Source organism: Coregonus lavaretus (assembly GCF_964263955.1).
Source record: "Coregonus lavaretus genome assembly, chromosome: 6".
Lineage (NCBI taxonomy): Eukaryota > Metazoa > Chordata > Actinopteri > Salmoniformes > Salmonidae > Coregonus > Coregonus lavaretus.
Window position 1 is genome coordinate 2505890 of NC_139993.1, and position 14007 is coordinate 2519896.

General features: G+C 44.6%; 1 protein-coding gene across 3 annotated transcripts in view; it reads left to right on the top strand.

The window, feature by feature from the left end:
- Positions 1 to 14007, top strand: part of septin9b (septin 9b) — a 77676-nt gene that overhangs the window by 20222 nt on the left and 43447 nt on the right. For 2 of the 3 annotated variants that reach the window (XM_084164520.1, XM_084164521.1), the window contains exon 2: positions 10809 to 11459. In XM_084164520.1, the coding sequence (XP_084020646.1) occupies positions 10809 to 11459 (651 nt within the window). Of the gene's footprint in view, positions 1 to 2387; positions 2606 to 10808; positions 11460 to 14007 lie in introns of those variants that run through there. The other variant, XM_084164519.1, reaches the window with a different exon arrangement.

A 14007-nucleotide genomic window follows, 5' to 3' on the forward strand; every position in this document is an offset into this window, starting at 1 on the left:
CAAAGCTAAACCACGTCAATACTGTGGAGGGATGATGTGAAGTAGTCAGTGTGAATAGTTGAATGTGTGAAGAGTCCTAGACCAGGCTATCCTATAAGTACATTGTACTGACAAACCGGCACTCTTTTACACAAGCAACATGAATCTACACCACAGCTCTCCTGTCTCCTCTCTCTCTCTCCCATGATCCAGGACCAGGCTGTATTGTTTTGGTGGGGATTTTTCTACAGTTTAGCCCTGAGCCTTCAAACACTGTTTACTGGGCTATTTCAGGGGTACTGAAACAAACACACACACATACACATACACACGCTCCAGATGTTGTTTTGAAAATCTGTCTCTCTATGCCTGGGAGGGAGCCATCATATGCATGTGTGTGCGTGTTTGCGTGCGTGTTTAGATAAATATATGCTGGCTGGGAAGGTGTGTATTTCACACTGTGTGTTTTGGTTTAATTGAGGACTGAGGCTGTGTGGCATATGGTTTACAGTCCTGCCACTGGGGCTGAGTACCAGGGGGCCACACACTGCTACATTTGAACAAAGATGTGTAAATGAATGCACATGCATGGGTTAGTGAGCATGTACACACACGCGCGCGCACACACGCCTATACACCGGTTACTGGATGTATGACACACAGAATGTGGCTATGTGCGTACTTATGAGGCTGACTCAACCCATGGTTGCCTTCAGCACTGAGAGGCACCCTACACAATCCATAGGAGACTGCAACCTTTCCAAAACAGCACAAGTGGTAAAAAACATGGTAGCAGTCTAGCAGAGGTATTCCAGTCCTATAACTGGTATATATCATAAACACACACACTCCATAGTCCTTAGACACACACACACACTCTCTCTCTCTCTCTACCTGGCAGCCTCTGGCCCTGGTCTCTAGACACTGACCATACAAAGGAACCAGAACACACAATAAAACACAACAGGACCTCTCCTGACCTGGTGTTATGGTGAGACGACGCCAGCCACCAGGTGGGACCAGGCTCCTATATTGACATTGACCTTCTCAAAAATACCTTTTCATTCATACAGCAGGCTAGTATACATAGTACATATTCACAAGACGTTGTGGCGTCCTGCTAACAAGCTCTTTTTTTCCTTTGTATGGGTTGTTGGCATCAGAGTGGTCCTCTGTATGGTCCATATGCTCCACTAAGGGTGTAATACACTGTGTGATTAAAATGTTGACTTCCTATAGGCCTCAACATGTCTGGCTCCAAATAGGAAGTGAATTGCTTTGGAAAAGCCATGAGTCACTCATCGCTAGCTACGCTATTGCTTTGTTAGCGTAGAATGCTATCGGGAGATCATAAGCAGATAGCTCTGGTAATGCTTCCTAATGCTAATATCCTGCAGGGTGACAGCGGTGCAGACGTTAGTAAGAAACACAAGGTCAACAATCTGTTATTTTTCATAACTTTCTATTGTTTTTACATCAACAGTTTTCCAAGCTGTCAGAACTTGTTACTCACTCCAAAAAAGTAGTCCCCAATCCACGCGTAAGGACATGTAATCACTACCCAGATCAAACGCTGTCTTGTTATCAATCTCATTCCCGCGCTGTGTTATTAGGTTACGCACTCTCCGAGATCCCCACAGATCTTAACTTCCTGTGTTTCTCTTGGAACAGTTTTTTTACAGGGAGCGAGTTTGTGTGACTCGCTCCCTAGCCGCTCTAGGGCCTACAGCGTAGTCAGTCGTTCTCTGTCAGTCAGGAAACTTCCAGAGAAGTGAGTGTTCTTTAATTAGAGAGGTAGTGAGTCTAAGGATGAGTCTGAAATGGCACCCTATTCCCTATATGGTGCACTACTTTTGACCAGGGCTCATATAGTGCAAAAATGTTGACCAGAGCCCTATATGGGGAAAAGGGTGCCATTGCAAATGCAGACCTACTTTATGTGTTAGGAAAGTACCAGAGAAGTGAGTGTTCTTTAATTAGTGGTAGTGAGGCAGAATTCCATGTTTATCTATAACTACTGACGTACTTTCTGAGATGGTCAGTTCGTGTTCACTTGAGTGGAGTGGGACTGAGTGGCTTGAGGTTTAAGAAAGGGGAGCTTGCTGGTTGATTACATGAAGCCAGGAACTTGGTTTAAGTTGGTGAAGTGGCTGTGTGACATTTCCCCTGTTGGCTCATATCTTTTTACATGTTGTACAATGTTATGGGATCAGACTTGACACACAGACACAGTCATGCGCTCACACACACTTATTGAGAGGGAAACGGCAGGCAGGGAGATCCACAAAAAAAAGAGGGAGGGAGCTTCTCTCTGAGGAGAGGAGGGCTTGCCTTTCACTCTCTGAAGACTGAACGCTTCGATGTAGTGCCAGGCATAGGAAGCTGAGAAAAATAAGTGGCTCCTTTAAGAAAGCTGTGGGCTTGGATCAGATCTACTACACAGCAGTCTCGTTTTTTACACTGGCTCCTAATTTGGGATTTGTTTAGAATCAGTAGAGGGACTCTGGAACGTTACCTTGATTGGGAAGGGATTTGGGAATTCTGTTTTACTTTGATATCAAAACCAGCAAGATGTCTGACTCCAAGGTTACTGCTCACTTGGACGGAATTATCTCTGACTTTGAAGGTTTGTCTTGTTTTGATTACTCTCTTTTATTTGTCACAGACGTTCCTATCGACAGCCAGTGATGACTAACAACTGAAGATAACTGCTGTCAAAAATGGACTAATTCTAGATCGAATCTACAATTGAGTCACTAGCCTATTCTTCACTTAACAGTACTGGTCTCTCCCTCTCTGTTTTTGTTTCTCGTGTGTGCGTGCGTGCGTGCGTGTGCATACGAATGCATGTGTGTGTGCGCAGTGGGCATGTGTTCCCCTCAGTCTCTTAATCCCAGTCTGTTATTGATTATATGCTAGTTACGTCAGTAGAGTACCCCAGTATTGACAGTGCTACTTCACCACAGGAAACCTTCCAGCTGAAAGCATTAAAGGGACTCATAGTAAAGCCTCACATCTGGCCACCACACCAAACCCCCATTCATTCACAACTCCTCAGTGTGTCCTCTGTCTCTCTCCTTTGTTTTCCTAGCTGTCCTGTGAAGCTGCCATTGATTTCCTTTGTTATTGTCCTCTTCCTCCTTTCCTCTTCCTCCTCCGGTCCGAGTGTGTCCTTCCCTCCAGCTGTGAGAGGTCTGACAGATGCCGCACACACAGAAGCCACACACACACACGTTTGTTTTGCTATCCTTGTGGGGAACAAACAATTGATTCCCATTCAAAATCCTATTTTCCCTAACCCAGCGTTTTCCAAACTCAGTCCTCGGACCCCAAGGGGTGCATATTTTGTTTTTTTGCCCTAACTAAACAGCTGATTCAAAGCTTGATGATTAGTTGATTATTTGAATCAGCTGTGTAGTGCTAGGGCAAAAACCAAAACATGCACCCCTTGGGGTCCCAAGGACCGAGTTTGGGAAACCCTGCCCTAACCCCTAATCCTTAATCTTACCTTAACCCTAAAACTCAACCTAACCCTAACTCTAATTCTAACCCTAATTGTAACCCTAAACCTAACCCATAAGCCTAAAAAAGGCTTTTTCCTTGTGGGCTTGACAAAATGTACCCATTTGTCTACATTGTCCTTGTTTTACTATCCTTGTGAGGACTCTGGTCCCCTCAAGGATAGTTAAACCAAACCACACACACATTGAACTGAAAGTGAGTTTACTCCCTCAAATCTGAGAATCTGAATGTGTGACTGAACATAGTATTATTAATTAATTTCTTTAGGGTTAGATGGACACAGTCCAAAACTTGATGAGCGTTGGGTTCTCGCTCTCTTGGTCAGATCAGTCACTCCCTTAGATGTACTCTTCTGGATGTGTGGTCCTGCTTCAGAAAGTAGTTTAGAGTCGATGAAGTTTAAAACAATATCAGTCATTGCATGAGGGTAAGACCTTGTTCTTTTGAGAGAAAGGATTGTGGCTATGGGTGTTCTCTCCATACCAGACAGACCAGACTCTATCTCTCACATCTGTAGGTTTATTTCCAGCTAGTTTTTTAGTGAGTGATGATGTGTTCTGAGGGAGCTTGCTGATGTAGTATGGAACTGGGCGTTTGGGCAGGGAGAGGCAATTCCACCGAGAGCCTGTGTGTGTGTTACCCTGCCAACAATAGGTAGAGTAAACATGTGTTCTACTGCCTGGGCTCTCTTTTAAAGTGGCATTTGTTTATGTATATTTGGTAGAGTGTGCGTGCACTTTTATGACCATCTCTGGGGTCTTGTACACCACTTTTTTGTAAGACTCAGTTTATTACTATGCAGGTTGCGTTGCACACATTTTGTAGGTACAGTGTAATGTTAACTTTACATTATCAGTACTGTATGATCAAATGGATGAACAATACCATATCAGTGCCATGGTAACAGGATGATGTCAACAACTCTGTCACTCAGTCTGTCCTCTCAGGCAGTTGTGGATTCTGCTGGTATCTGATTCTCCCTGGTATCTGATCTGGAACTGTGTAGAAATGTCAATACTGGTCACACACTGCTGCTGAAGCCCAGCTGACGTAGGTATACTCTGCTATTTACTGGCCAGTCTGGTCTCCAGTCTCTTATCTGTCTGTCTCTCAGCTCAAACTAGAAGTGTGGGGATTTTCCAGAGGCTTAATGTTTGTGGACAGTGTGTGTATTTTTAGATTGTGTGGTTCATGTAAGTGCTTTGGTATGGATTTTTATTTCTTCTTTTTGAGTGCATCTGAGATCAACATCAAGTCATAAGGTCTCTTATTGCTCTCTGATAAATTGAATCAGCTGAATAGTGAATCAACTACAGTGAAGGAAAAAAGTATTTGATCCCCTGCTGATTTTGTACATTTGCCCACTGACAAAGAAATGATCAGTCTATAATTTTAATGGTAGGTTTATTTGAACAGTGAGAGACAGAATAACTCCAGGACCTTAATGTGCTTCTTCTTGAGCCACTCCTTTGTTGCCTTGGCCGTGTGTTTTGGGTCATTGTCATGCTGGAATACCCATCCACGACCCATTTTCAATGCCCTGGCTGAGGGAAGGAGGTTCTCACCCAAGATTTGACGGTACATGGCCCCGTCCATCGTCCCTTTTTTTTTTTGTTATTCTGTCTCTCACTGTTCAAATAAACCTACCATTAAAATTATAGACTGATCATTTCTTTGTCAGTGGGCAAACGTACAAAATCAGCAGGGGATCAAATACTTTTTTCCCTCACTGTAAATAGTGAATAGGCCTACTCATCAATAGTGAATAGCCCTCTCACGATCTGTTTGCTATGGTGGAGTTTGAAATAGCTGCAGGTGTTGTTTGGAATCCGTCCACTCTTGATACTTCTAACATTGTAAACGGCTCCAGTGGTCAACAAGTGATGTAAATCAGGATGGCAGTAGCCTGCAGTACAGAAGGCTTTATAGTCGTTAACCTGTGGCTGTTGCCTGTTCAAAGGAATGAACTAGGCCTTACCTGCCAAGCACCCAGGGGTTCAGACTGAAGGGTATGGAGCCAGCTACTACTGAACTACCAACAGCTGCATTCGCTTTGAGTTCCTCCATATCTTTCTTTCTCTCTCCCTTTGTCTCGCTCGCTCGCTCTCTCTACTAGAATTATTTTGTGCTGAACCGGGTGTCAGCCTGACCACGAGTGAGTCACACACGGCGTGTGTCAACATAAACCCAACACTGTCCAGAGAAGACAGGAGGAAGTGTATGTTTGACACCCTAACATTAGCGGTGGCTAAGCTTTGGACTGACCAAGTGAAATATCAGAGGGGGAGGATTTGTGTAACTTTATCGGTCATTCACTGGCCTTGCCTTGTCAGACTTGGTTTTGAAAGATTTCTATGATATTATAATTCCACTGCATAATGTTGTAGCCCGCTTCTGTTGACACTGGCAGAACCGCTATGTGCGTAAACGTTTGTATGTAGTACCATGGAGTTAAACATGACCATTATAGTTTGTGTTAGTGTATCAAGATAAAGTGTTTTCAAATACTTGAATAGACATTTAATTCAAGCCATAATCACTGTTTTGCCAGTGGGTTTGGCATTGTATGTACAGTAGTATACGTCTGACACTGTACAGTTTTAAATGCCAGCATTATATCATCATGCCTCTTTATGTTTTCACAGACCATTATCTGGCAGTATTACAGTAACTATCAGCGTCCTCATAGTTCTACCGTCATGTGATACTGATCAGAAAGTGAGCGAGGCTGGAATGTAAGAGATGGGTGAGTGGTTCAGTGAGACAACCATTGACTCCAGACTTAATAGCATGGTGTTATATGAGCAGAGAAACATCAGCAATATTATTTGGCAATATCTTCTTCAGTATCCCATAGATATTGTGTAATACTATATATTTGCTACAGTACAGTTGGCCTTTCTCCCCTAAAGAACCATCAAAACACAGACTTGCACATCCAGCCCAATAGACATAAATTAGACTAGACACACACACACTGATGAAACTCTAGCATTTGGGCCTCAGAGTTGCGGTCCCCAGGAGAGCTCCCTTCACTCCTCAGTTCTAAGAGGCCGTCTGAAGGCCGTCTGGCCCCTGTCTAGACCCCTCTCTTTGAGGAAGCTGATCTAGCCGGTCACATCAGGACTCAGACGCCATGCCATGGAACTCTGGGCCCATACTCAGAAAGCATCTCAGAGAAGGAGTACTGATCAAGGCCTTGGACTCTAACATGAAGGCCACCATGACGTCCCTTTGCCTTGTTAGTGGGATCCTGTACTGATGTTGATGGGCAGTAGTGCAACAGTGGACCCTAGAGAACACAACCTCATGTCTTGACCTTTTTAGTCAGTTTTAGTATAAGTCTATGGGCTATCTCTCTCTCGCCCTCTCTTTCCTCAGTGTTCAATCTTTTCTCTAGCCTCACTAAACCCCACAACAGGATGCGGTGATGACTCTGAATTTTCTGACCTTAGTCAGAACCCACACCTTGATTGGCTGTAAAAGCAGATCACCGCATTGGCTCAAAACACAACCATGAAGTCAGTCTCTTTCTATAACTACCGTGAGACTGTAAACAGGAAACAATACGATGTGGTTCTGATGTCTCATTTGGTTGGAGCATGGTTCTCACAATAGTTACATTTCTCAGCTCGATACCCATATCCTGCATAAAAATCAAATTTTAGTTGTCACATGCTTCGTAAACAACAGGTGTAGACTAACAGTGAAATGCATACTGACAGTTAACTCAAACCATTAGATAAAAGCACCTGCATAACTGTGTGATGTTTATCATAAGCGCATCTCTTTATAGCTGCATCAGAGCTGTACAGAATCTGTTGTTCATTATTGTATCTGTATCTGTGTGTCCTTGACGAGATGAGTTAACGCCAGTGATGCACACAGGGACAGGAAGTCAAGGCTAGCACCTGGGCCTAGCAGGGTGGGAGACAGAACAAAAGTATGTTTCTTCTTCTCTATTTAAACCTATTTAGTAGGACTGGGACGATACCAGTATCGCGATACTCGTTAGTGTCGTGGCAAGGAAACGAAATACGAAGCTGATTTAACTTCTTTAGGAAAACAGTTCTAATGTTGGAAACAAACATCATTATGTTGTCATCCAGAGTCACATTTATTTATTTTCCAAGCTAGTACACAATATTTTACAGCAGGTTTTTAAAGGACCAAAGAGTTTGGTCTGCTTCGTGTTTTCATTTTTGACATTTCTTTGCGATACTGGTATCTTCCCGGCCCTACTATTTAGGCCAGGTGGGAGAGAACCTCCATCTTAGTGTGTTGTGCCATGCTAGGACCAGGAGTTTTCCTGACCACATGATCTGACCAGGAAAAACTCTGCTGGCCCAGTTATAGGCCTGGACAGCAGCCCAGATTTGTTCTTGGTCAGGAAGAATGCCTGGCCCTTTGGCTGTTGTTATGGTCATCCTCTCACAAGAGACTGTGAGATACTGGACACTAAGAGGTAGGCTACACAGGGAGAGAGAAGTAGACTCTGAACTGTTGTGAAGGAGATTCCACAGAGACTTTCTGTATTTCCAGCTCATTGTCTGGGAATGCCATTTCACTGGAGGGATGACACGGTATCGTTCATCTGGCCTTCGCTCATGTCGGGATACTGGTGCGCCGTGATCCCAGGCCAATCTAGCACGTGTGAAATCCATGACAGGGATATCTTTGGATGCTTCCTCGGAAATACGTGATCCTTCTTCTCTGTCTGTCTTCTAGTGGAATGATGTTGGAAAGAGTGACCTCTGAATGTATGGAAAACCATGGAAAACCGCATGGTAGAACTGAGTCGAGGAACGTTCCTCTTTACTATAATAATCCCTGTAATGTCTCTCTTTCCAAGTCATTCTAAGGCATATGGTGACCGTTGAGTAAGTTGAATTTCTAGGTCATATTAAATTATATGCAGCCATCTTGGATGTTATGATAACACTTAAGTCCTATCAGTGTTATGTGTGTCTGACAGTCTCTCTATGCAACCATGGTCTTTGGTTTTACAGCCATCCGACTGTTTTTAAGCATTGAGCATTAAATCATACATTGTACAGTCTCTCTCTGATAATAACACTCAGTGTTAGGCTTATACTGACTCTCTCTCTATGCAGGCAACCCTGGGGCCTGTTCAAGAGCATGTAACGTTACAGAACATTCAGATAGAAATGTATGTTGTAGAAAAGTAAGGACTGACTGTTTATCTGAATAGGGAATCGTGTCAGCTCTATTCATTCTATTTCTATCTGCAACGTTCAGAACATTTCAGATCACTGAATACGCCAATGGTCTTCCTGCTCACTGTTTGCTAAGCACTAAGCAGCAAACTGATTTGGCAGTCAAGTCCTAGTCCTGGACCGAGTTGAAAGTAGCCGCAACCTTGGACTCACTCAGCACAATCATAAAACACAAGAGGGAGGAAAGGGGGGTTATGGGGGATGGAGTCCAGTGGCAAAGTGGTTTGGACATGGAAATAACTTATAACCGTGTTATGTTTTATAAGCGGCATAAGGGATTGGGTCTCCCATTCTAATTAAAGATATGGGAGATGGGACGTGTTTTCAGTAATAGCAAAAGCAACACACATCCTTAAAGTGGAGGATCAAAACGTTTTTATAATGCCTCGTAGACTCCGGAATTTAACTACAATATTCCCCAAGTCATGACAGCGTAATGGAGGAAGCTTGAGAGAATAACAGTTAGTCATTGGAAATAAATGTTTAGTTGAGAACTCCACTTACCACCATTACTTTAAGGTGTTTTGGGGGTAGTTAGGAGCATTTAACACCTACAGTATGTACACATGAGACCCTTCAAATACAGTTAGGAGATTTAGCAGTTTGCTAATGCTGCTATGCTAACGTTGGTTAGCTAGCTGTTTCAATGCACAGGGAATGCAAGAACAAGGAAAGGCAGATCAGCAAAGGAAAATGGAAAGGTGTATGGTAACCATGGCAGTGAGTGTTTTAAATAGAGAGATACAGAGGGAAGGGGACTAGCAACACCAATCATACGACAGCATATAGACATCATGGACACTTATGAGGCCATAAATATGTCCTTGAACTGGAAAAATGCAATTGAACGGTCAGAGAAGAGCAAGACATTTGTTCCAGCGCCCTAAATTATAGTTTGGCAAGAAGAGGATTTGTTTTAGGGGGAGAAAGAGTATTGAGTGTCTCTGTCATAAAATTAAGAGGCTTATAGCAGTAAAATTAGATCAGGCCCATAATTTATGTTTTGGTATGATTGTCTCCAGCTCTCTGGGTCCCTTCACAGCTAGGACTGGGTTTATGGAGAGGGCAATGGGATAGGGGCTGAGTACCCCCTCTCTGTGGGTGTACACACACACACACATGCACGCACCCGTGCAGGCACACACACACACACACTTTAGGCCATAATAGAACTGATCATCAGCTTTGAATTGTGATGAGTGTTACAGAGAGGATATGGATGTATGTGACTGTGATGTCATAACCAGCTCGTAACCACAGTGACTAGCTTAGCATCTTCTCCATGGGATTCAAGTTGACTTCCAAGAGGCAGTGCCTACAAGGCCAAACTAGCCTGAAGTTTTTGTTCAAATGTATTTATTAGGATTTTCTAAGAAAGCCACCAGTAACCTGGGGGAAGCATGTCTCCTTTGTTAATTTGGTATTAATGCATTGTATATAGGCTATGCATCCGTTACTACTACTCATCCATGACTCATCCATATCTCATTCAATATTAAAGAATGCATGCAGAGAATACAGGGCAGATATATGACTTTAATTTATATAAGGTCATGCGAGTATAAGGTCATTTGAGCCCAGGCAAGTGGGTGTATAAATTGCATCACAGTAAAACATGAAAACATTTTATAACATACAGTACCACACTGTGTCATAGAACTGGCACCATTTAAACTTGTATAAACTTATACAGTGTCATATGCAGTCGTATGTAGTGACAGATTGGCAACACTAGTAAAGAGTTATTGAAATGAGTTGAGCTTGGCTTAATTGCTTGTTGCTGCCATTTTCCTTTGTGATGTCGCTGAGATTGCTTTTCCAGCTTCTTGCTACCCACTAACCTCAAGCAGCTATGATGCCAGGGACGTCAATACAGTTAATGTTGCTCCTCCGGAATTAGAATACCCTGTTCATATATTTCCTGTGGTATGTGTTTAGTCCTGGACTAGCCGTAATGTTTGTTTAGGAAACCGGCCCTAAGTGCACTCTGATTATCAGCAATGTCAGAAATGGTCAAGTATGGATGACTCATTGATTGAGTGTGTCTGTCTCATCTCACCCTCCATGCAGCTCTAAAGAGGTCGTTTGAGGTGGAGGATGTGGACACCTCGGCCAACTCCTCGCCAGGCTCCCGCCGGGCGCCCAACAACACCAACCACCGCCCCGTCATGTCCCCCACCAGCATCTACTACCGTGAGCTGGGCGCCAACAACAACAACGGCTCCACCCCCAAGACCATCATGGGAGGGGGCGGCTCCAAGCCTCCTGAACCCATATCCCGGGGACGTACGGAGCTCTCCATCGACATTTCCTCCAAGCAGGTGGATCCAACCAGCCCTGGTTCCCTCCGATTCGGCGCGAAACGACCCGAGGTCTTAGGCCACTCCAAGACGCCCGAGATGGGCCACAAACGGGAGGTGACCTTCGCTAAAACGCCCCAGGATGCGGTGATTCGTGGAGGGGCCCGGACCCCCGAGCCCCCTAGCCACGGCCGGAGGTTTGAGCCCCCTAGTCCGGGGGACGGCCCGGCCACAAGGACCACACCAGGGATCAACATTACCAAAGCACCCGAGACAACGGGGAATGGAAAGAACAACCACGAGAACCATGGTCATCATGCACCGGTCCACCACCCACAACACCCCAACCCCCACCACAACACCATCGTCACCACCATCCGCTGCTCCTCGCCCAACCGCACCAAGTCCCCCAACCCTGACAGTAAGTGACCTCTAACCTCTAACAGTACTGCTCTCACCACCAACCCTAGGTTTCTTCTCCTGAACCCTCTAACTCCTTAGGTTCCACATGTGATCCTGGAATTAGCCACTCTAACAGAGTGAGGTGCTTGAAGCAGCCTTAGACATACTTGGGTTTGTAGGAAGGCCCCAACTCTCCATTGTCTTCCAATTGGCTCACTGTGAAGTTGTTTTGGAGATGACCAGGATATACATGAGAGTAAATACCTGAGATAGGATAAAGTAATCCTTCTACCCCCCCCCCCCCCCCAAAAAAAAATTTGTAAAGTGGTTATCCCACTGGCTATAGGGTGAATGCACCAATTTGTGAGTCGCTCTGGATAAGAGCGTCTGCTAAATGACGTAAATGTGCCCTTGAGCAAGGCACTTAACCCTAATTGCTCCTGTAAGTCGCTCTGGATAAGAGCGTCTGCTAAATGACTAAAATGTAAATGTAAATGTAAAGCAGCGTTTTGAGGCTTTGGGCCTGGTGTGTGTGAGCTGCTAACCACCGCTCATGGGATCTGGTGTGTATGGTAGTGTGTGTTTTGATCTGGGCTTGAGTTCCCCGTGGCATTGCACAGGCTGCTAAGCCGAGGCTTGGCGTGAGAAAGCAGAGAGGCCCAATGAGGCGTGGAGGCAGTAATGGGCTCACACCACTGATCTGGGGCCTGTTTCTAGAATAAGAAGACTGGCCTCTCCAACACTGTGGCTGAGTGCCTCCAGTCTGATACAGGCTGACTTGGCGGAGAGATGCCACTCTGTAAAAGTGGTATGAGTAAGCAAAGAGTGCATCGTTGACTGGTCTCCGATCTGTTTGTGCTACATAGCCAACTCAAATAGGTTTTTTGTCATGCCAAACATGACCTGGGACCAGTGAGGCTAGGTATATAGAGAAAGTGTGCAATGGTCCTGTATTCATGTCAGCTTACTGTTTAAGACTATTGGCAATATGCACATAACTCCACAGTACACAGTAGTGTAGGTGTCCACATTTTGGATACACATTTAGTTTTCAAACCTCCAGTGGTGGAGGTACAGAACATTTTACAGAACACATCATCCCCCTCCAGTCGCCCTCCTCTTCTACCTCACAGAGAGACTGGAAGATCCAATCACACACAGAGTGGAGAACTCTGGGTCCCCAGAGTGGGCCTGTAAGAGGAGAGGTCTGTTTGATTAAAGCCCAGCCTGGGCCTGTCTGTCAGTACGGCCTGTCCCTCCTGTCCCACTCTGCTCTGTCTGGAGCCCAGAGTCTCAGTCCGCTATCAGTGAATGTACAAGAAATGTTAAGCTGCTTTGTTCTTCAATTCCCTCTCAACTCAGTCCCGTATCATTGAATGTACAGGAAATATTCAGGCAATTTGTTCTTCAATTCATGCACTTTTGGTAGACTGTGCGATAACCGCAATATATTGTTTTATTCTCCTACATGTGCAAACGATGGATGTATAAATGGATGGAGAGAACCCTGTCTCAAGGCAAACCAGGGTGTTTTAGCAGTCGGCAGCATCTGACACATTTGGGTTCCCTCACTCACTCACTCACTCACTCACTCACTCACTCACTCACTCACTCACTCACTCACTCACTCACTCTTTCCATTGCTTTTCACTCTTTCTTTGTCTATCCCTCTATTTCCTCCTCTCTCTTTCTTACAACACACACAACCACTCCTCTTCTTTCCTCCCTGTGCAGATTGAGCGTGTCTCGGCCCGCAGAAGGGGCAACCGACACGAGCCAAGTTAGATTCCTGTAAACTGAGGGATAAAACCCGGAGCCAAATATGACCTAATGTGTCAGCATTTACAGTCTTTAGACTGCATTTAAGCCATTTTTAGAGAGCGTTTAGAGAATGTTTAAATAACGTTAAGACAACGTTTTAGACCTTAGACTGAGGGAGCACACAGTATGGGACCAGCTGCAGGGAAACTACAGCTGCTAGACACATTGATTTGTTTATCAGATGGACAAACACACATGCTGCGTCGCAAATGGCACCCTACTCCCTATATAGTGGAGCTATGGCTATGGTCAAAAGTAGTGCACTATATAGGGAATGGGGTGCCATTTTGGACGCAGCCACATGCAGAAAAGCATTCTACTTAGCCTTGGTCGTTCGCTTCCTCAAACTCTAAATCCAAAGTTATCAAATAAATCATGGCTTTCAGTATTTAATAAACCAGTATGTTCCAGTCAGTGCTATTAGCGACATTTCCAAGTATTCATGACTTACTTGGTTTTAATGAACTATAATTCTGTAGGCTTTTTTCCTGTTGACACAGACCATTTAGCATTATGTGTTCCTGGATTGGAACAGTATTGGTATAAATGACCATACTTTATCATTCAGTACAAGTTTGTAGGCTATATTCCAATAGTGTGTGTGTGTGTGTGTGTGTGTGTGTGTTTTTCCGCTCTGGACCTGGAAGTCTTGTAGCCTGGTTCCTGCTCAGGCCACAGAGGTCTGGGCTAGTTATTTGCCCAGGGGGAGAGGGCCTTATTAGGGCTCTAAATGAAGGGTGACCTGC